The following is a 24,508-nucleotide window of genomic DNA, read 5'->3' on the forward strand; positions in this document are numbered from 1 at the left end:
CATATAGTGCAAATGAATTGTTCAAATGAAGACATCCAATATGATTAACCATTGTCTTACCTTAATGCAACAACAAAAAATGCGACGTGGGGCGGCTAGGTGGTGCAGTGGGCAAGGCGCTCACCACCAATGCAGGAGACGCTGGGTTCGAGCCCAGCTCTCCGCATTGCTATCAGCTTGGCTGGTCGGACAGCGACTCCTACAGGTCGGTTGGAGCGCCTGCGCAGCAGAATCAGGAAGCGACGGGGGCGGCGTGCCCTCCAAACGCAGACCCCCGACGCTGAGAGATCGCGCTGTGCAGGTGAAAAGATGCGACTGCTGCTTCCTCGAGTACCGGAGGGGACACGTGATGTAAGGCTTAGTCCACATTGCAGCCGGCTTGTGGGAGGCATGGCCTAACAGCGTTCGAGACAGGGGAGGGTAGAATTGGACGATACGAAATTGGGATGGGAGAAAAATAGAAAAAATGGGAGAAAAAGTAGACAAAAAAAGAATAATGCGACGTTTCGTGCATCAATGAGCTTTTCTGCTTTAAGTTTGTCTGTGAGATCACTTTCAATGTGAAGCTGCTTTGAAAACAATGTACATAGTAGCTCTAAAAAGTTTCCACAATTTGATTAACTCTGACTCAGTCTCATCATGCCCTCGTAGAGCAAGCCCTTGGCCTCAGGTGATCCGTGTTATGCCCAGGCGGCATGTAACTTGGAATGGAGTTCCAGGTCTTGGCAGCTCTCACGGAGAGGGCTGATTTGCTAAATGTACTTGTCCTTAATGGAACAGCCAAGTCACCCGGTACAACAGTTCTGGTGAACCTGGAGGTGAAAAATCGGAAAGTGGGGGTGGGGCTAGACCATGGAGGATTTTGAAGACCAGACTGGCATCGGTTAGTTTGATGATGCGGCGTGATTGGTTACTGCCTGCAGTCTGGGATGTTAAACGGCCACCACACCTACTGCCATTGACACCTTGGTTGGCCGACCCTTGCGTATTGTCACCACCGGGCTGCAGCAGCCCACACACACACAATATCGTAGCCTAGGCTGCCTATAATAATGCGCAGACTGGGGCTGCTGGTTTGGGTCGGCATAGCCTCGCCTGGCCTTACATACCCGCCGCCTATGGGGGATACACACACCACTGTCGATTAATGGGACTATCGTAGACAGGGTGAGCAGTTTTAAGTACCTGGGAGTCCACATCACAGAGGACCTGACATGGACAACACACATAGTTACTGTTAAAAAAGGCGAAGCAGCGCCTCTACCACCTAAGACAATTAAGGAAGTTCAGAGTATCAGGGAAGATACTCTTCTACTCTGGGGCTGTGCAGAGCATCCTGACTGGAAATATCACTGCCTGGTTTGGCAACTGCACTGCCCAGGACAGGAACGCTCTGCAGAGAGCAGAGCATACTACGGGTATTGCACTACCACCCCTACAGGACGTATTTTATTATTTGTATTTTTGCACAATCTAGGCGGGCATGGCTACCTACATTTCACTACATGTCTTGTGATGTATGTGTAGCAACCTGAAAATATGGCTATTATTCAGATGTGCTGACTTGCCTTTTTATCTCCCCTTTGTGCACAAAGACATGTTGACTAGTTTCCATTGATATTCTCACGAACAATGACGCAGGCTCCTCCTTGTTCTACTCGCTGGGATATGGATTATAAGCAGAAATTGATTCATATTCGATCCACCCAGTCCTTTTTCCTGTGTGACTAGTAGGCGGTACCAGCAGGGGGCGGTGGCAGGCAGAGAGTGTACGGGAGAGAGGCAGGCAGCGAGGAAGAGGGAGTCACCTGGAGGAAGGAAGAACCGGAAGATCTCTTCGGCTTGGGATGTCGCCGTGAACAGTCGCAGCTACAACGGGAGGTGCTTTGGAATAGCCCCGTTAAAGAACCACCGGAGAGCCCCGCCGGAGCGAGCAACGGGTTATCATAAGAGTATCCGTGATAGTGCGTGAGTAAGAGAGACTGAGCCCCAGGACTGACGTCCATAGTTATCGGGTTATAGTAGCAGTGTGACGGTATAATTAGCATGCGGCTAACGGCTATATCGACTCCAGTGCAACCCTAGCGCGAGGCGCTGAAGACGACCGGTGGTATAGTCAACCACGTTGCGCCACAGTATAATCGTGTAGCAGGTGGGCTGTTTGGGACCCAGAGTGTAGCTTCAGTGTGAGTGAGGGCGAGTTTATGGATGCGCACCGTCGACTCTGCACCGGCTGTCTACAACCGGTCTACACCGGCTGTCTTCAGGCCGACACGGGAGGCCGTCCCGACCGGCAGAGGTCGCCAACACCCAGCACACGCTCTCAGCTCACTACTGCCCCTGCTCCAGCCCCGCCTGCTAGCACCGCGACGAGAGCGTTCGACGCCATCTTGCCACCCGGACGGTGGTGGTGCGGCGCGGCCACCATTTTGGGTTGAGTACAATTGAGCATCAATGCTCCGGATCTATTACACAGTACACAGTGTGGTGCAGCCTGCGGGCGAAGCTAATGGTTGCTAACTACAGTTCATAAGGGGTACCCCAAACATTACATGCCGGCATTAGCATAGGACTTTTGTTCTGGTACAGTGGGCCCACATTTTTCATTTATTTTGAGCGTAATAACATGTATGGCCATGCCTCTTAATTGCCCGTCTCGTTCAAACTGTTTCTTCTTGGGGTCGAAGGTATTATTGTATAAGTGCTATATATGTTATTACTCTAATTATTAGTAATTAGGAGTAATGATAGTGTATGCCATTTGACTCATTGCCAGTAGTACTTGTCACTGCCCTGTATAAGTAATACTAAACAAACTAAGACGGGAATTGTTGTGTGTGCGTGTCCGTTATTGAGTCTAACCCTAACCCTTTGGATGCGGGTGATATTATTATTATTTGACCCTTTCTCCTCCCAGTCATTAAGGTCTCTAGTGGTTGTCGAGGGAGGGTACTGCTTGCGGGGGGAGCGAATCTATTTATCCATATCAGTCACTAGGTGTGGGAGGGTCCACGGAGGTAAACAGGGAAGTGAGAGCGAGTTGGGGAGTACTGCTGACCGCCCCGGAGAGGCGAGGAAGACCAGAGTACCAAACCAGGTTGGTAAACCCTGGGCCCCATTCACTCCCACTACCGGGTCCCAGTTTGACGCTCCAGGCCCAAAGACGAGGGTGCAGTCAGACGGAGCTCTACTGCGTCCAGCTACCTTGTGACTGCCAGCAACCGTTCCCACTAAGCAGGGATAATCCACCCTGCTACATATGTGACAAATAAAAAAACTCTTGAAACCTTAGTATTAGCATGCTAATGCCAGACAGTAATATGAAGTGTAGGAAGGGTGATAGGAAGCATAGGAAGGATGTTATGAAGCATAGGACACATGTTAGGAAGCAGGAAGGATGTTAGGAAGGATAGACATGGCATTTCCATGTTTTAAACAGGGACCAGAGAGCTGACTGACAGATGCAACCAATCGCGTTCCGCCTGGTGGAGATATTAAACAGGCCTACTAGTCTGACTGAATTACATTTTAAATCCTGTGCCACAAAATGGTGGTGGTGCTATGAAATACTCCTCACTCCTGTCACAGTAAAACAAAACATGTGCCATAGAGGCCATACATCATGCAATAGACAACCTCCCCACCTTTGTTTCCTGTCTCAAAACACATCTGTTTATTCTGGCATATTCACTTAAATTCTACGTTTATTATAACTGCTCCCCTATGTGTAACTCTGTAATATTGTGTTTTTACTGTGTGTAATTGTATTTGTATTTAACCCTGCAGCGACCTTGGGTGCTTTGAAAGGCGCCTTTAAATAAAATGCATTATTATTATGACATCATGGAGCAAAGCCTTTTTTCACATTTTCAAATACTTTTTAAAGGGGCACTTCACCGAAAAACAATGTTGATTTATTTTGCCCATAATCTCGCACACATCCAACAACTACAGTTTTGCACACATTAATTTAGTTTGACAGTTATTGAGAGTAAATTTGTTTGAATATGGCCAATATTGAATCAATGTGTTGTGTTACAGCTCAATTAAATTATAAGGCAGCAGTCCCTATGAGACAAGATGTTGCTATTTCTTCATCTACATAATTTCATGGTGCTGTAAAGTCAACGTCTCAGTGTCATTGGGTTCAATTACACATTCAGCTATTTTTTATCTTTCATGTACTTTAGACTTTATTATTGTATATTGGCAGTAAAGTGTTTGTATTTATTTAACCAGGCAGGTCAATTAAGAACATGTTTATTTACTTATTATTTACCAATGAAGGCCTGGCGAGAGCACAAAAGGACCTCTCGAATTGTAACAGGTCCAGATAAGACTATTGGTCACAGATTATCCATATTTCACAGAGGTAAGATACATAATTAAAACACATCAAACAAACAAGGGAAATCATTAAAACACACACCAAACAAACAAGGGAAATCATTAAAACACACACCAAACAAACAAGGGAAATCATTCAAACACACACCAAACAAACAAGGGAAATCATTCAAACACACACCAAACAAACAAGGGAAATCATTAAAACACACACCAAACAAACAAGGGAAATCATTAAAACACACACCAAACAAACAAGGGAAATCATTAATACACACACCAAACAAACAAGGGAAATCATTAAAACACACACCAAACAAACAAGGGAAATCATTAAAACACACACCAAACAAACAAGGGAAACCATTAAAACACACACCAAACAAACAAGGGAAATCATTAAAACACACACCAAACAAATAAGGGAAATCATTAAAACACAAGTTTTCTCAAGTTTCTTTAATAGTTGTCATACAGAAGTACAGAATACTTTTATACAAAATGCTTCTTACTGTTATGCTCCAGAGACTGTGCTAGACAAGATAAGTATGAAATAAAATAAAGTAGCATGTAAAAAGAAGTAAAAATAGAGGTCCCAGTGTTCAGTATACACACACCAAACAAACAAGGGAAGTCATTAAAACACACACCAAACAAACAAGGGAAATAATTAAAACACAAACCAAACAAACAACCAAATAAGATTACAAGTCATGCAAAACATGAAGCAGAACAGGCACATTTACAGTTAAAAGGCTGGGTGACAGTTGCAGGTGTACCCTTTCACTGCAACAATACAGAAGGTTAACCCTTTCATTGTCACAGGACAGCAGGTTAACACTTTCACATACGCACACAATACGCGACCACTAATAAAAACGTAACTACACTAACGTTATGAGAGCTAACATTGCTATTTGCTACCTACTGTACAAGTGCATTAGTTTAGTGCATTTCCTACTTCCGGTTGCTACTGAACGGACATGTTTGTGCGGACCTGTTCTCCCAAACTGGTCAGCAAATTACTGTTTTCATTTTTACGTTATTATTATTATTATTTTTTTAAACATTGATCTTAACTGATCACTGTGACTTTATTGCTTTTATCGTTATATATGCCTATGTTTGTGTACAGCACTTTGAGCTACATGACATGTATGAAAGGTGCTTTATAAATACTTACTTACTTACTTACTTACTTACTTACTTACTTACTTACTTACTTATGTGGTAAATTCCCACAGAACTTCTACAATAATTTGAGGTTATTGTAGTACAATACAATGAGATTGATTATCTGGAAGGAGGAGGAAGGGATCATACTTGATAGAATTGTTGATCTCCTCATCTGACTTAAGCAGATGAGAAATAAACGTGTACGCCAGACAAACCAGAACTGTAGTTCAACTCAACTGATTTATTTGAGCCAGGGCCAAGAGTGAATAGAAGGTTGCCTTTCACATACAAAAGATTATCAGAGAACATTAACAGGGCTGTCTGTGTACAGAAATATCACAATCAGGTTTGCATCTCAAACCTCAATAATGTACATAAAACAGTCACTTGGTTAACATAATCTGAACATACATTAACCATACTGCACACATTATACATGAGTAAATCTGGTTTCAGACATTAAGCTTAAACAACAAATGGTGTTTCCCATGTATTTACTCACATAAAATGCAAACAGCACAGCAGTCTCTCGATGGTGGAAGGAGCGGTGGAGCCCAACAGACCCCCTGGGGTTGTGTCCGGTCTGAGAGCTCCCGAATTACCAAAATGTCCCCTCCTTTATACTACAATTTCTAGCCAAAATAGAATACAGTTCACTATTACAGTTGATCCAATCAGGCGTCTCCTGTGGGGGGTCTCCTGTGGGCGCTGGCAGCCCCCCCCCCCTGGGGTGTGGCGACGTGATGGGACAGAGACAGAAGGGGCCCATCGGTGGCCCACGTCCGTGTGGTCGCGGTGTTGGGTCTTGTCTCACGAGGGGGGGTGTGACATGATGTCCTCTGGTGGGGGGGTGTGAATACGCTTTGACCCTTTGGGCTATTTACCATACAGTACTAATCTGATCACCTAGTGGGGGTGGAGAATAGCTCTCTGTCACCCCTGTTTCATCTATATTTAGCACTGAAAACCCACTCTGCTAGCCAGTATACAAGGTTATTTATGAAATTCAACTCAATATTACCACATTTCCCCGTTTTGACGATTCTTATCGTCACATATGATATATTGACTTGATTTTCTATACCTACAAACCATACAATTTAACAAAATAACAAAAATCATAAATTTTGAATTTTTCTCAATTTTTCTTCTCAATTTTTTCCATTCTTCTTTCGTACATCTCATAAAACAATTTAATCTAAACATTACACATTTAAAGTAATCCATCACAATTTTTAAAATTACAGTATTTGTTTACATGATCTGGGGAGGACACAGAAATTATTATTCATTCTTTCATACATTTTGCTTCTCCTCTCTTGTTAATTCCTTTTCCAAGTCAGCCCAATCACATTTTGCATAATCAATTCAGTTGGTCTTCTCACCACCTCTCCCCCCTTTTATGAACATCCCATGGACATAACACCTACCACCTCAGCGCACAGTCGACAGGGAGGGCGGAGCATCACTCAAGGGAAAAAAAAAAATGTCACCAGAAATTATCGGCCATAATCTACACCTAATATCCTACCTACGTGTATGTGTCTAGTACTCCTGCGTTGTGTCATAATCTATATCAGTCGTTACCGTTCAGTCACTTCCCGTTCAACATACCAATCAATCACACAGAGGCCCTTGTTTAACGCTTTGGTTGCACAGTCTCTGACCGTTTTCGCCCCCCCCCCCTCCACCCCATGTCGGCCAGCCTCAGCTGAAGCCAATGGTTGTCGGCCTGTGACCTCGTCATATTTTGTCCCATGACTGTATCTCCATGGATCTACAGACGACTCTGTCAGTCCGGAGGCTTGTCCCAAACCTCCGGCCTCTGTATCCGGGGCCATATTGAAGGAGGGGCAGCGTCTACAAGCGACCTCTCTCCACAATCCAACAATCTCCCACAGGAACTGACTGAACGGGTTCACACCATTGTGTCATAATCTAATGAAATGTATTCCTACACATCTTTCCCATGATCCCTCCACTTGTGATGGTCCATCCTCCCCCTCCGACTGAACTGCAAGGGAACAAAACACAAAACAAATTTTCTTCACACAATATGTCAAATATTCTCAAGAGAAGCCAAATGTTCAATCATTATGCAAACGTGATGGGACCACTTAACTGCCATCGATCTGTTCCAATGCATCCCAGCCTCGATCTGTCCCAATGCATCCCAGCCTTCAACAGTCCTCTCACCAGATCATGACAGAGAAACAACAAAAGGCAAATAATCAAAAAAACATTCCCACAGATGTGAAAGCAAATCCATGAAATTAACCAGCTCCAACCGCAGACAACCTTAATGGTTATTTAGAAAGAAAAGAAAAGAAAAGAAACCCAAAACCCTACATCTAAACCATTCATACCTAAAACAGTAAATCAATGAAACAAAATAAAAACCAGGTTTTCCAAAACCACCCATTCAACATCTCATCACCCAACCGTTCCATTCACACATGTCAGTGACTTTGACACCTCCTAAGCCAGCACATCCACCCTCCACAGGCCCCATTCACACCCAATCAGGCCACACAACCATAGATCAAAAATAGAATAGAAATCTAAATTCAATACCCTCATCCAATTGATTACATCAACCCAGACATATCATACTTAAACACATTTTGATATTTTTAAGACTAGTTTCACCCTAAGTGAAAGCTAAGTTGTGTGTGTGTATGTATGTGTCGATCAGATTGCGTGAACGTGTGCCTGTGTGTGTCTGTGTGTGTGCGTGTCTGTGTGTGTGTGTGTGTGTGTGTCTGTGTGTGTCTGTGGGTGTGTGTGTGTGTGTCTGCGTGCGGGTGTGTGTGTGTGTGCCTGTGTGTGAATGGGTAATTAAGGCTTCCTGGCCCCCATCCCCCGCTCAATCATTCACTGAAATCAAAAGGACATCTCAATCTCACACATACATACAAAAATTCAATTTAAATAAAAAATAATATCTGTACCAACTCAACCAAACATCCAATTTCACAGTGTCACAACACATTCAATCCTGAGAGTTTTCTAAAAAAGAAATAAAAGCAAAACCCAATCAAACATCACAATCCAACATCATCCACCCATCATTCATATTATAAACATATACCACACTCGTTAATCACTTCACATCTTTGACAAACAAAAGGTTAGTTCTTCTGCGCTCAACTCTTCTGCTCTCAATCTCAGGCTACTCTGATCTCAGGCTCTACAGCCTCTCCTCACATCAGCTCCTCTACTCTCACTTCAAAGACGGACTGGAATCCATCTTTAATTCAGACCTATCCATGCCTTCCAGTGCACAGACAGATCCAAATATTCCCTTATCAAAACAGTTAACATTCATAAGTCATAACCCCAAATGAATGCCTACTTCCTTGATTGTCTCACTCACTCACCCAGCTGTTCCCTGACAAACCTTCCCCTGTCTCACCTTCCTGTCACTTCCTGGCTCAACATTTCCCCCGTCATAAAAATAACTGCCAACTGTTTTCTCACTCTACAACTGTCTTCTGCATCTTCACCTCTGACCTCTCTCCTGTTGCATCTAATCTCACGCCATCCTGTCATAAAACGAACAGCCATTGTAAGCAGCTGTATACACGACCCCCCTTGGGCCCTCCTGTAAACACCAAAAAAGGGTTAAACTCACACATTTCATCCCCCAGAGGCAGCTGTCCCCCAGAGTCTAAAAGTAATACATTTTCCCGTCCCTAACAGCCAAACACAGCAAAATTACAGACTAAACAGCAAATCATTACAATTACTGCAAAAACACAATCATACAGTCATCAAAACAGCATATAAACCAAAACAGCATATAAACCAAACCCCTTGTCACTAAATTATCCCACTGTGACCCAAGGATTTTGCAATCAATTCCTAATATAAACCATCAGCTTATGTAAATCAATGGCATTAAAGATATAACATTCTAACAGTATTTCAACATACCAATCTAAAACAAGCATAAACACATGTCCTAACCATATTAACAGTGTATTAAAGATTTAACAATCTAAAACAAGTATAAACACAACCTCATTCATCTCTGAACAATTGCACTCTAAACAGATTTTAAAACTCACATCTTCACAAAACAATATTTATGCATATTACAAACACCAGCATCTTTCATTTAGAAAAACATTATTAGTGGTTAGGTCCAAATGCTCCTTTCTCCATACACGAGTGATAAATTGATTCTACTGCATTCTACTTTGTAGAACATTTTACCAATTTTCAATAAAAGTTATGATGTATTTAAAACGGGTGACTCCGTCTCTGGTCTGCCTCCCCTTAACAACTGTATGTTTTTAACAACTGTATGTTTTTAACTAAACAATATTTTTAATCAATCACTACTCATTCCCCCCTGGTTAAAAATATACCCCTGTGTATCAAAGACAATAATACAACCTACCCCGTATAGCCGGTTTGTGAACTCCAGATTTATCATAGGCAATGTATCCATTACTTCATTTCTCCTCAATAGGCTCACTGTATTGTTTGCAGCCTAAGTAAACCCTTATTGACAACCTCCCCTAACCTAACCACCATACATGTTACATCTCTTCCCCTGTTTACACAAAAATACAATGTACAATATACAAATACAACCATATCACATAATGCAGAATATTCTCTTACCCGTTATTTCTGTCCCCTGAGCGAACTATCACGAATGCACTAGACCCAATCCACGCTGTACCGCGCATGCGCAGTAGCAACCGATGCGACCGTTATAACGGTGCCAAGACAACCAAAGTCTGCCACGACATTCATAACATGCCCCGACATTCATAACCTGCCACGACATTCATCACGTTCTCTACCCCTTCCCCAACATCACTCTCAAAACTCGAAACGTAACATATGCCGCCCGCAAACGCCACAAAACACCGGCACGCAAGCTAACTAGCTTAGCCAGCTCTAATGCGACGTTCAAGGCCCTCACGGGAGCCGTGCCTTTCAAGATCCGTTCATCCACGCAATTCGCTCAGTACCAATCAAAGCATAAACAATTCACACAAGCTTCAAAATAACCAACCACTCTAACCGAAAATAATTTCTAAAACATTCACACAAACCAACGCCGCACATATAGTCCAACACGAATCCTTCCTCCTACCTTCTCCGCCTCACTCCATAGCACCGCGAACGTTACACACTCTCCACAACACCATGACGTCATCAAGCAGCGACTCCTTAATATCATATACCATCGCTACCGCATCAATAATAACCCTCAAAACGGCCACAATCTCTCCAGTCTACGTCTAGATTCGCCTCTTACCTGCAATCGTCGCCACAGTGTCTAATCAATTCCCTCATAACGCCACCGTAACGTCCCCAGTTTCACCGCGGACTCTTCCACAGAGCTAAGCTAGCTAGCCCCAACCACCAGTAGGACCCCCCTCAAACATATGTCCGTTGGTCATTAAAATATCATACCAAAACAACAATAAGCTCCCACGTTTCGCCAATCCTCCCTAACCACAGCCATAGTCCCCCATACAATTCCTAACCATAGCCATAGTCCCCCATACAACCATTAAGTACTTATCAGTCATCTCGACCGAATTGTTTTTGTATCACAGCGAACGTAATCGAATCAACAGGCCGGTTTCGCTCAAGATTAAAAAGGACACATCTCTCCCGCTCGATACTATGCCTAAGGACGGCAAATATATCTTCACTTAAATTAGGCTGATTGGTCCCTGCCGACACGTACCATCCATTATCGAGCCTTCTTGAACACGCCGGCACCCTTATCTTCTATTAATTACTACGTTTTAATCCTGTAATCGCACAGACCCCTGCGCTGATCATGTTATCTCACTCCTCTTTACCATACCCGACTTGCATTGTTCTGAATAGTAGCAGAGCTCTGCACTCTTCCCATATTCTCTGTACTTCAGTTCGTCCCATAGAACTATTCCCCGTACCCTATTACACATAGCTGTCCCCCCATTCAGAACAATTAAATCAATCCAACTCACCCGCGCCCCCTTCCTGAGAATAATTTTAGGGCAACTATATACTCAGAACGCGCTCCTGTCGTATACACCAGACAACCGTGCTTCCTAGCCAGAAAAGCCTTTTATCTGCCGCCATGCGACGCTAATTCCAATAACCATGATTAGATAGTCTGTGCCCCACCAATACGTCACCCCATTACATGCCGTATCTTCTTGGTGCAACTCCCCCGTACAGTTCATAAAGTATATTCCATACGAGTTAACCAACCCAACCCCCGTGGCCCGCATAGGCCGAGACCGGCCTCCTGTGTCCGAACAAACATACAAACACAAAAAGCCCACGTTTGCATGTTCACTGCACAACAAGCGCGATCTCCATACCTCCGGACATCCTAACCTAAGACACCGCTCCCCCAACCCTGCATGCAAAAGCCATATTCACCGTGGGTCCCAACCAGTGGCGTACACAACCAACCTTCATCCTGTCCCTCCCTCTCCTCCATTCAGACAACAAGCCCATCGTCTATAACTCCAAACGCAGCAACACCCCAGCTCTTTGCCCCGTGTCCCCAACACACAGCAAGGTCCAGATTTGATATGACAAGACCCTACCGCACCTTTTCAGGGGGAGACACAAAGGGTGGGAAGAACGGCACCATTTCTGTGGTAAATTCCCACAGAACTTCTACAATAATTTGAGGTTATTGTAGTACAATACAATGAGATTGATTATCTGGAAGGAGGAGGAAGGGATCATACTTGATAGAATTGTTGATCTCCTCATCTGACTTAAGCAGATGAGAAATAAACGTGTACGCCAGACAAACCAGAACTGTAGTTCAACTCAACTGATTTATTTGAGCCAGGGCCAAGAGTGAATAGAAGGTTGCCTTTCACATACAAAAGATTATCAGAGAACATTAACAGGGCTGTCTGTGTACAGAAATATCACAATCAGGTTTGCATCTCAAACCTCAATAATGTACATAAAACAGTCACTTGGTTAACATAATCTGAACATACATTAACCATACTGCACACATTATACATGAGTAAATCTGGTTTCAGACATTAAGCTTAAACAACAAATGGTGTTTCCCATGTATTTACTCACATAAAATGCAAACAGCACAGCAGTCTCTCGATGGTGGAAGGAGCGGTGGAGCCCAACAGACCCCCTGGGGTTGTGTCCGGCCTGAGAGCTCCCGAATTACCAAAATGTCCCCTCCTTTATACTACAATTTCTAGCCAAAATAGAATACAGTTCACTATTACAGTTGATCCAATCAGGCGTCTCCTGTGGGGGGTCTCCTGTGGGCGCTGGCAGCCCCCCCCCCCCCCCCCTGGGGTGTGGCGACGTGATGGGACAGAGACAGAAGGGGCCCATCGGTGGCCCACGTCCGTGTGGTCGCGGTGTTGGGTCTTGTCTCACGAGGGGGGGTGTGACATGATGTCCTCTGGTGGGGGGGTGTGAATACGCTTTGACCCTTTGGGCTATTTACCATACAGTACTAATCTGATCACCTAGTGGGGGTGGAGAATAGCTCTCTGTCACCCCTGTTTCATCTATATTTAGCACTGAAAACCCACTCTGCTAGCCAGTATACAAGGTTATTTATGAAATTCAACTCAATATTACCACACTTACTTACTTACTTACTTACTTACTTACTTACTTACTTACTTACTTACTTACTTACTTACTTACTTACTTACTTACTTACTTACTTACTTACTTACTTACTTACTTACTTACTTACTTACTTACTTACTTACTTACTTACTTACTTACTTACTTACTTACTTACTTACTTACTTACTTACTTACTTACTTACTTACTTACTTACTTACTTACTTACTTACTTACTTACTTACTTACTTACTTACTTACTTACTTACTTACTACCACACTACATACAGTTAACCCTTTAGTGTGATAGTAAAGGGTTAACCTTCTGTAGTGTGGCAGTGAAAGGGTTAACAGTATAGTGAGGGGGGGGTCAATTTGTCCATTTACAAGTATTTTGCATCTTGTTCCAACTGCTGGGAGCAGCTAATTGGAAGGACTGTACACTGCAATATAGTAATCATAATAATCATAACCTACATCAAACTATAGTCTACTCACATAACTGTATGATAGCATGTACAATAGTGCTGTATACCATATATATACATTTGTATATTTATATTTACCACAAATATATACCTGCATTTAATCATTTCTATATACGTACCTATACACCTGCATATAACCCATATAACTCTGTATGATATGTACAATAATGCTGTATAAATGCTGTATATATATATATATATATATATATATATATATATACATATATATATATATATATATATATATATATATATACATATATATATATATATATATATATATATATATATATATATATATATATATATATATATATATATATATATATATATATATATATATATTACCATATATATACACATGTGTCTGTATATACCTGCATATAATCCTTTTGACATATATGTAGATACTATCTAGACTGTATATCCCTTATACCTACTCTTACTCGTTATACCACTGGCCAGTATGACTTACTACCATATTGTCTTTATACCTGTATCACTGTGCATATTAATACTACAACTCTGTACATACGTGTTTAGGGACTAAACACGTTTCGCAATTATGCCACATCAATGTGGAACGCCCTACCCAAAGCTGTAAAGGAATGTGGATCACTACCCACTTTCAAAACCTCTCTCAAGGGACACCTACGGGAGACTGCAATTCAACACTGGCCCCTGTAAATATCCTAACCCAACCCCCTCCAATGTACAGTAATTTACCTAGTATGGTTTTGTCAATAGTCCAATGTACAATTTTGTTTGTTTGTACAGTGTGTCCCCCCCCCCCCCTCAATGTACAGTTTTGCTTGTATATACAGTGTGCCCCCCCCCCCCCCCCCAACCACCTCCAATGTAGATTACCCAGTATGGTTGTCAATATCCCAGTGTACCCAACCCCCCCCCACCCAACCTCCTCCAATGTACAGTTTCTACGTCAAATGTATATACTCCCTTTTCCTGACTCCTTCTGTATCACAAACAGTACTGGATTTGCAAATCTGGTATGTCATAAATGTATAGATGTAGCAGTACTATACCGTTACCCCCTCCAGAGGGTTACTGGAAAAGATTTCCTCCACATACAAATTTATTTGGAATAACAAACCACCACGTATAAAAAGATCCACCGCACAGAGAAATAAAGCAGATGGTGGCATGGCATTTCCAGATTTTTTCCTATATTTTAAGGCGTACTCATTAAGTCCCTGAACGTCAGCAAAACAAAGGAGATGATTGTGGACTTCAGGAGGTCGGGGGTCAAGGACTACAGCCCCCTCAGCATCGACGGGGCACCGGTTGAGAGAGTCAACAGCTTCAAGTACCTCGGAGCCTACATATCCGAGGACTTGACATGGACCACACACATTAACAGTGTGGTGAAGAAGGCACGACAACGCCTCTACTTCCTCAGGCGCCTAAGGAAGTTCCAAGTCAGCCAGAAGATCCTTAAGAACTTCTACTCATGTACAATAGAGAGCATCTTGACCGGCAACATCACCTCCTGGTTTGGGAACAGCACTGCAAAAGACCAAAGCAGACTACAAAGAGTGACACGTTCAGCCGAACGCACAATTGGAGGGGGGCTCCCCACCCTCCAGAACATTTACTACAAGCGTTGCAAGGGGAAGGCTAAGAGAATTATTAAGGACTCGAGCCACCCGAACAACTGCCTCTTTGAACTGCTGCCGTCAGGCAAGCGATACAGGAGTCTCAAGGCGAGCACAGAAAGACTCAGAAGTAGCTTCTATCCCCAGGCCATCAGGCTGCTAAACGAACAATGAATGAACACTACACAACAACAACCACCAAACACACATAGCACACACATCCACACGCACACACTCACTTTAAACAAACACACTGTAGCACCCACTCCACACACTTTATAGCACACACCCACTTTAAACAAACACACTGTAGCACCCACTCCCCACACTTTATATTTATGGATGAAGGATTGCACTACAACTCGTACACCTTACTGTAAATTGTACCTAAAATTGTACCTCATCCCATTTCTGCTTTGCACTAGATAGTACTGTACATTAGTACACTGCATAGTATTGTGTATTGTATATTATATGGTAACTCAGAACATTGTACATATGTCTATACCGAACACTGTGACCTCATTTTCTTCTTCTAAATTCATGCTATATTATGTTATTATGTTATTTGATACTATCTTGTCTAGCACAGTCTCTGGAGCGTAACAGTAAGAAGCATTTTGTATGAAAGTATTCTGTACTTCTGTATGACAACTATTAAAGAACTTGAACTTGAACTTGACAACATGGTTTGACTCCCAAGCATTAGCATCTTGGAGAAAAATAGAAGAAAACATAGTAGCCCCACATAGACTGAAGGACATAGCATACACTAAACTACCAATCAAGCACTGTGAACGAAAATTTGGCCCCATAATTACTCATGCGATCCGGATATGGCGTGAATCACAAAAAAAAAATCCTAACCCACAAGAATGGCACAATCATACTCCCTTATTCAATAACAATGCTCTCTTAATTGGAAAACGACCTATAAGATTCCCTATATGGGAAGAGCAAGGCATACACTCATTAGGGGATGTTTTTAACAAACAGGGTTTTTGTAGTGATAAAGAAATACGCAAAAAAATTTATCTCACCAAGTCCACATGGCTTTTTCACAAACAGTTAGAGCTATGTTTGAAGTCTCACGGTGTTCCATTAGACAGACCAATTGAACACCACAGATACCACAAATTCTTCTACTCAAGAGAGACATCGAGAGGTTTTGTTTCAGAATTTTATCATCAATTACTAACGTCCTCGTATGAAACCCTCCAACTTGACTCTGTCTGGAGGAGGGATATACCAGACCTGGAAAATGACTTTGATTGGCAAGGAGCCTGGGCAAATGTCCGACTTACATCAAGGAACCCGGATCATCAACAAATCAATCTTAACTATATTCACAGGACATACTTGACTCCTATAAGACTGTGCCGAATGGGGCTCAAACAAGATTCCAAATGCACCCAATGTACAAATGGGGACGAAGGGACATTTATGCACATGTATTGGGACTGCTCACCAGTTAAGGCATTCTGGAAAGATGTGACCCAACAAATATCAAAACTCGTATCTTGGAATATACCTGTACACCCCTCGGTATTGCTGTTGAATGATGTTTTTGAGTTTGCAGTGAATCCACAGCTAAAGAGATTGGTTTTATCGGGTATCACAGTAGCCAAAAAGCTGATCGCATCACGCTGGTTTCAACCGGAAAAAATGTGCCGTAAAGTTTGGTTTCTTACATATCTCGATGTAATTTACCATGAAATATCTACAGCAAGAATTCTGGGTCTCAATGAATCCAAAATGTCAATGTGGTTAGAAGTGGTGGAGAGAATAAAAGCTAGCTTATAATGGTAGTGTCTGGTTAGGTGCGAGGGATAGTGGAGGTACTTCTCAAGGTGGGGTCCGGGAGGGGGGGGTTCGAGCTGAGCATATGTGTGTAGGGTTTTTTTTTTTTAGATAACAGGTATTATGGGTATATCTTATATAAAACAACTAACCAAAAGGTGATCTCATTGGATGTGCCCTGACAATTAATGCTTGTATATCTTATCGTGTGTTGTCATGTTTGTTTATATGTTTGTTTAAAAAATAATAAAAAAATAAAATACAAAAAAAAGATGTAGCAGTACTGACTATCTGTATGTCATGTATGTCATATATGTCCTGATGAATTGAAAATGGGGGACCCTGATGTAAACAAGACAAAAGTCTTTCTCTGGTCTGCTGCATCCCCTTAACAATTGTGTGTATTGAGCTGTACTGTATTGTACCCATTCTGCAATCTGTTAATAAAGTTTTCAATCAATCAATTCAATACATCTGATTAGCACTATTACTCAGTAGTACTAATTTATATATTTCATATCCAGTTTAATCGCCTGTACATTGTATATTAGTATTGCACTTCACTGTTATATTTGCACTCTGGTTGGAATGGATGCCAAAGTTATTTACTTTGTACTCTAAATGTATACATTTTTACTCTAATCTAATAGGGAGGAGATGACCATTTTAACCATTTTATTAATGAATGTGAATCCTGGGCGAGTGCAGCCATGCTGTGTCTCTCTAGTTGTCATTCTACACACATATCAGCCCGTGGAGAGAGAGGCTTGCATAATGTAACAACCGAGGCAGATTGCATAATAGCCCAGGGAATAGAGAGACACCCGGTGGCCAATGTGGCTGATCCAAGAGACACAGATTATTGTCTAAAAAGAAATCAAGAACTAATGTGCAAGTGAGTCACAAGTGGGCGGATGATGCAACAAGACCTCATCATCCCCAATAATAAAACGTTTAATGACTTGTGATTAATAAGCTACTTTGTTGCAATTTTTTTTTTGACAGACAGGGGAGGCGAACCAATGAGCTGGTTACAGTAGGGCGGAGTTAAACGTTTCCAGCCAACCCCGAAACATGGAATACAAATAACTTTGGCGAAGAACGGCTGCTTTGTTAATTCTACTGTTAGTCAGGTTCTGGCAAGAGGCAGATCTCTCTCTCTGCCACTACAGTCATCTGACAACACAAGTCTACAGTTATTGACCTAGATGTTTTTTTTAACGAGATGCCTTCAAACGTAGCGATCGGATGTATGGAGATGTTCGCTTCTCGGTCTTTACACAGAAGAGGAATGCTGCTGTGAAGCAGGACTCTACAGGCCCGGGCAGAGGAGGACGCGTGGTTTGCTGCTGGAGCCATTTAGCAACACACAGTGGAATAATTATTATTAAACTACCAACATCTGGACAAATGGAGGTTCACGAAGAAGGCGCTGCCGCCGGACCAGGTGGGGCCGGGGATGGTGTGGTTCTGGATCTGTCGCGGCTGAACCTCAACACCCTGAGCCTCGACACCATCATCATCAGCGAGGAGAGGAGGAGAGACACCAAACATCTCAACCTGAGCTCCAACCGCCTGCTCTCCCTGCCGCCGTCCGTCTGCCTCCACTTCGCCGACCTGCGCGTCCTGGACATCAGCAACAACGCGCTGTCGGCGATCTGCGAGGACATAACGCGGCTGACCCAGTTGAAGGTGCTGATCGCCAAGAACAACCGCCTGGACGAGCTCTCCGTGCCCAAGGAGTTCGGCTCCTTGCAGCTGGAGGTGCTGAACCTCAGCGGGAACCGCTTCGTGGAGATCCCCCTGCAGTTCACCAAGCTGCGGCGGCTGCAGTCCCTCTCTCTGGGGGGGAACAGACTGAAGAGCATCCCGGCAGAGATAGAGAACTTAACCAGGTATGCTACTTTTAGAACGAGGAGGGCTTCCCCTTTCCATGGTGTTGCAGGACGTATAGTAACTTTTTAAAGGGGTTGTTATGGGCTGAGGTCTCTAAGGTAAGACTTAGGTTTGTAAACAACCCCACACACTCTCTCTCTCCTCTCTCTCTCTCTCTCTCTCTCTCTCTCTCTCTCTCTCTCTCTCTCTCTCTCTCTCTCTCTCTCTCATACACAACAATCATAGTTCCAACATTGTTCCAACATAAGTAAGTGGTCAGGCCTGGCTTTTACAGAGTAAATGTTGCAACTGCATGATATAGCAATCTATCTATGTTAGTGTTATGTTGCATTAATCTCTATAGTCCCGAACCTCCTCATGTCAAGGACCCTCATATAACAGCGAATATGCATCTGGCGATGGATTAGGATTTGTGAGATGTGTTCCAGGGGATCACCAGTGATGTCATCGGGGACATTGAATCCTTGTGTTGTGTTGATTACAGCTCCATGAAATGATAAGGTAGCAGTTCCCTCTAAAGACAATTGTTGCTATGTTTTCATCATTATTGAGCTGTAATTAACACAACTCAATGATTCAATGTCCCAGATGATGGCATCACTGGTGGCCATATTCAAACTAATTTACTCTCAATAACTGTCAAACTGAATGAATGTGTGCAAAACGGTTTAGAGTTTTTGGATGTGTGTGAGATTATGTGCAAAATAAATCAGCATTGTGCCTAGGTGGGGTGGTAACAAACGGTAAAGAGACAAACCTATGATTATTCATTCTTGTAAATGATCTCATTGTGTTGCTAACTTCTAGTTGATGCAATAATAATAGTTTTTATAGTAAAAATCCAAAGAAACAGACTAAGAAATGACGTAAACACCATGATCAGAACCGCAAAAAGAAATTTCATCAACGACAAAACTGAGGAAAACAAAAACAAACCCAGCGAACTTTGGAAATTACTCAATAATCAACTAGGCTGCAGTAAAAAACTTAAAACCAGATTCTCAAACATAAACATAAAGACGGACAACACGCTCATCACAGACAAGCTGGATGTAGCCAATTACTTAAACATCTTCTTCACAAACATAGCCACAACACTGGTAAACAAACTACCCTCCCACTCAGGGCATTATGGGGTAGAACACATAGTAGCATACTACAAAAACCTAGGGGTCCACAAAGACGACTTCAAACTTGAAATGGTAACAACCGATGAGGTACTCAAAAAATTGAGCGCCCTCCAACCTAACAAGGCCACTGGCCATGACAACATCCCCTCCAAATTCCTCAGAGACGCAGCAGCCGCCATCACCCCAGTCATCACACACATAATAAACCTCTCTATAAAACAGGGGCACGTCCCCAAGGACTTCAAAATTGCGAGAGTGACCCCTCTACACAAAAAGGGCAGCAAATTAGACCCAGGCAACTACCGCCCTGTTTCTATTCTTACCTCCATCTCGAAAGTCATGGAGAAAATAGTCTACGAACAGGTCGAAAAGTACCTGGCGGAAAAAAACCTAATCTACGAATTCCAATCTGGCTTCAGAACGTCCCACTCCACTGACACATGCCTCCTCTATTTGAACGACCACATCAAACAAGAGGTGGACGCTGGCAAATACTGCGGCATGGTCATGCTGGACCTACAAAAGGCCTTCGACACTGTCAATCACTCCATTCTAATGGACAAGCTAAAAGCAATTGGTTTTGATAGCCTATCAGTGAGCGGGATGCAATCCTACCTGGAGGGGAGAGAACAGATGGTAGAGGTAAACGGTACTCTATCCCCCCCCCTCACAGTGAGCTGTGGTGTTCCACAAGGAAGCATACTAGGACCGCTACTCTTCCTAATTTATGCAAATGACATGTCGTCAGCCTGTGACTGCAACTTGTTCCTGTTTGCGGACGACTCAGCCCTGCTGGTCTCTGACAAGAACAAATTGCAGGTTGAAAAAACCCTCAGCACGGAACTAGGCAAAATCTGCATATGGCTCGCTGATAACAAACTATCATTACACATGGGCAAAACAGAGTCCATTCTCTTCGGTTCAAATAACAAACTCAGCAAGACCGACGGCTTCTCAGTTACAGTGGGTGACAATATTGTCACAAGGAAAGACGAAATTACCTACCTGGGTTCCATCCTAGAGGCAAATCTTTCCTGTGACAAAATGGCATCCAATGTAATAAAAAAAAGTCAACCAACGAACTAGATTCTTGTACCGGATCTCCTCTCTGGTAAACAAGAATACCCTGAGGACTCTGGCAGGAGCACTCATTCAAGGGTACTATGACTATGCGTGCACCTCATGGTACCAAAGCACCTCAAAGGCGCTTAAAACAAAATTACAAACATCACAAAACAAACTGGTCAGACTACTACTTGACCTGAACCCCAGAACCCACCTCACCCCTGCCCACTTTGCCAACCTAGGATGGCTTAGAGTAGACGACAGAGTACAGCAACTTGCAATGGGCCTGGTCTACAAGATACACTATACGACCGGGGTGCCCATGTACATGTCAAAATACTTCCCAAAGGTCAGTGAATACCACAACCACTACACCAGAGGAAGCTCAACAAATCATGTTAAACCCAGATTCGGCTCAAACAAGGGACTAAACACGTTTCGCAATTATGCCACAACAATGTGGAACGCCCTACCCAAAGCTGTAAAGGAATGTGAATCCCTGCCCACATTCAAAACCGCCCTTAAAGAGCACCTACGGGAGGCTGCAATTCGAAACTGGCCACCGTAAATGCCCAAAACCCCCACCACCTCCTAATAGACAGTCTCCTCCCCACCGCATGTATATATTCCCTCCCCGCCGTATGTATATTCCCCTCCCACCCACCCACCCCCTCCTAATGTACAGTCCCCTCCCCATCATATGTATATACTCTGTCAGGATCTAGGGGTAACGGTACTGTATATTTGAATACCGCCTATGTCACAAATGTATCAGTACTAAATACCTATATGTCCCTATGCCATAAATGTCATGTATGTTATGTATGTCATAAATGTCTATATGAATTGAAAATGGGGGACCCTGATGGAAACAAGACAAACGTCTTTCTCAGGTCTGCATCCCCTTAACAATTGTATGTATTGAGCCGTACTGTATTGTACCCATTCTGCAATCTGTTAAATAAAGTTTTCATTCATTCATTCATTCATTTCATTCATTCATTGTATTTTAATTCATAGTGTTAGCACAGGATTAGTTCTAACAAGAGGTACCTGAAGAGTCACTGGAGCTTGTTAAAGAAATCGTCATAATTTAGAAATTCGATTGCATAGGTCTATGAATCGAGATCGTTTTTTTTTATTATTAATCGTGCAGCCCTAGTCACTAGATCAGATAATGATAACAGTTAAATAAGCAACTACAACTATCCCCTACCCACCCACCTCAAAGCTACCTCCTCCTGCTTCCTTTATTGATGGCACGAATGGAGGTAGGTATAAAGAGAACCTATTGATTTGAGCTCCAGGGGTCCCTAAACGTTGGCCAGAAGGCAACAATTGATATTCCAGATTTAGGGGGTGAGAGCTGTCTCCTCTAATAGATGACGCCTTCTTGAGCCCCTGCTCGTCATATATGACCCAGACAGCTAAATTGTACCCACAATCTTGCTAGCCCCCCTCACAACCCTGTTAAGGGCATTCTTTGGTCTAACACCAAGGTTTCCATACCAACAAATGGCAGCAAAGGAAACCACAGACTATGAAAGCCTTGTAGAACAAAATCATCAATGACTTATCCACCTGAAATTTGGCTAGCTTTCTTAAACAGAAGAGGCGCTGCTGACCTTTCTTACACACCATTTCAGTATTAGAATCAAATTCAGACGATTGTCAATAATGGAACCGAGATATTTATAAGTGGTCAGTCACCAAATCCACTTATAATGACACTACTCAGAGGAGCTAGTGGAGATCATCTAAAATCAATACACATGTCTTTAGTATTTGTGACATTTAGTTGTAGGAATGCCTCTTCACACCAGGAAACAAAGTAATCTACAACTGGGCCATGGCTGGCCTCATTGTCACTCAAGAGACTAACAATTACAGAATCATCTGAACATTTTACAATGTGTCTATTGGCATGTTGACTTCTACAATCATTAGTATACAGGATATACAAGAGTGGGGAAATAACAACCTTGGGGTGAGCCAGTGGATGATGTTAGTTCACCAGACAATTCCCCATTCACCCGTACCCTCTGGGTTCTATTTGTGAGGAAATCAAGAACCCAACCAATAATACCCGAGTCTAAGCCAAAGTTGTTAACTAATTTGTGTGAGATCTAGAAATGCTAAATTGGAGTTTGTGCAGATAACAAATGGTGTTCCGCAGGGTTCGATTTTAGGTCCAGTCCTCCTTACCATTTATATAAATTGTATTGTCTCCTCATTGAAAGGTTGTCAGCTGACTCTGTTCAACTAGCCATGGATAACCTGCAGCTTTCGTTCGACCTCCAAAAAGCTCTTATTGATCTCAAACTGGTTCTAAATGCAAATAATACATAATTCATGGTCTTCAAAATCCCAAAACGATTGCAATCTGCATATCTCTAATGTAAATGGTTCAAATATTGAAAAGGGTCACAGAATACAAATATCTTGGAATCTGGCTCAATGACAAATTCACATTTAACCTGTTAAGCCCTAGCCATATTTTCAGAGAATTCTCCTAAAAGTACATGTATACCCAAGTAAATGGAAGATTTCTCCACTTCTACCAGGTCAATTTGCATGTTCTTGGTCTCTAGGGACATCTATGGACCTCAGGGAATGTATCCCCAGTGTCAGAAATATTGTGTCTGTTACTATGCTTGAGTAAATTGTAATGAACCAAAGGAGAATAAAAAAATAAAGGTGCCATCTTTGATGGTGAATAACACCATGCTAACAAAAAGCTAAAAGATGCCACTAAGCTCAGCCAGCTAATTCTTGAGAACAAGTATGGTCAAAATTAACAAAGGGCAGATGATTTACAGGTTTTTTTGTAGATACAGTACTGAATTTTGCCATCCAGACACATGCAATATCAATATAGAATATCAGGCCTATAAATGACCTTATTATGGCCAAGTGATATGTCTATGAATCGGCACAGATCTCCTCTTACCAATGTCGGAGTTAAATCTGGATGTAGTCCCACCAGGCGCCCGGTAGACTGTGAATGAAATCTACTGTAATACAGTTACTTTCGGATCATCTCGACAGTTCCGCTGGCTTTAGAATGTTGTAGAAAGTTTCACTGCCATTCATCAAACGGAAACGGTGTCAACATGACCTACTCCGCAAACAACATTACGTTTGATTTAACGTACCCGTTAACCATAGATAAAGAGGACGAGCCTACATCTACCGGTATTCAGAAAAACAGCATTATTAGACATGCCAATCCAACGAAAGACGAGCTGGACGCGCTGGAGAAAAGACGCAATGAAATCAACAGCACCAAGTCGACGGCCTGGCATTGAACTGGCCCAACTCCCGGAACTGTCCAAGGTGCTGAACCCCGAAGGTGCTGATTACTTTGTCCGACTTTCGCTTGCATTAGACTAATGCGTC

General features: G+C 42.7%; 1 protein-coding gene across 1 annotated transcript in view; it reads left to right on the forward strand.

The window, feature by feature from the left end:
- The first annotated feature begins 18,162 nt into the window (after positions 1-18,162).
- Positions 18,163-24,508, forward strand: part of lrrc58b (leucine rich repeat containing 58b) — a 77,661-nt gene continuing 71,315 nt past the window's right edge. The window contains exon 1 of the mRNA XM_084314779.1: positions 18,163-18,913. Coding sequence (XP_084170905.1) covers positions 18,267-18,913 — 647 coding nt within the window. The 5' untranslated portion in view covers positions 18,163-18,266. The remainder of the gene's footprint in view (positions 18,914-24,508) is intronic.

This window comes from Notolepis coatsorum, assembly GCF_963971535.1.
Source record: "Notolepis coatsorum genome assembly, chromosome: 5".
NCBI classification, from domain to species: domain Eukaryota; kingdom Metazoa; phylum Chordata; class Actinopteri; order Aulopiformes; family Paralepididae; genus Notolepis; species Notolepis coatsorum.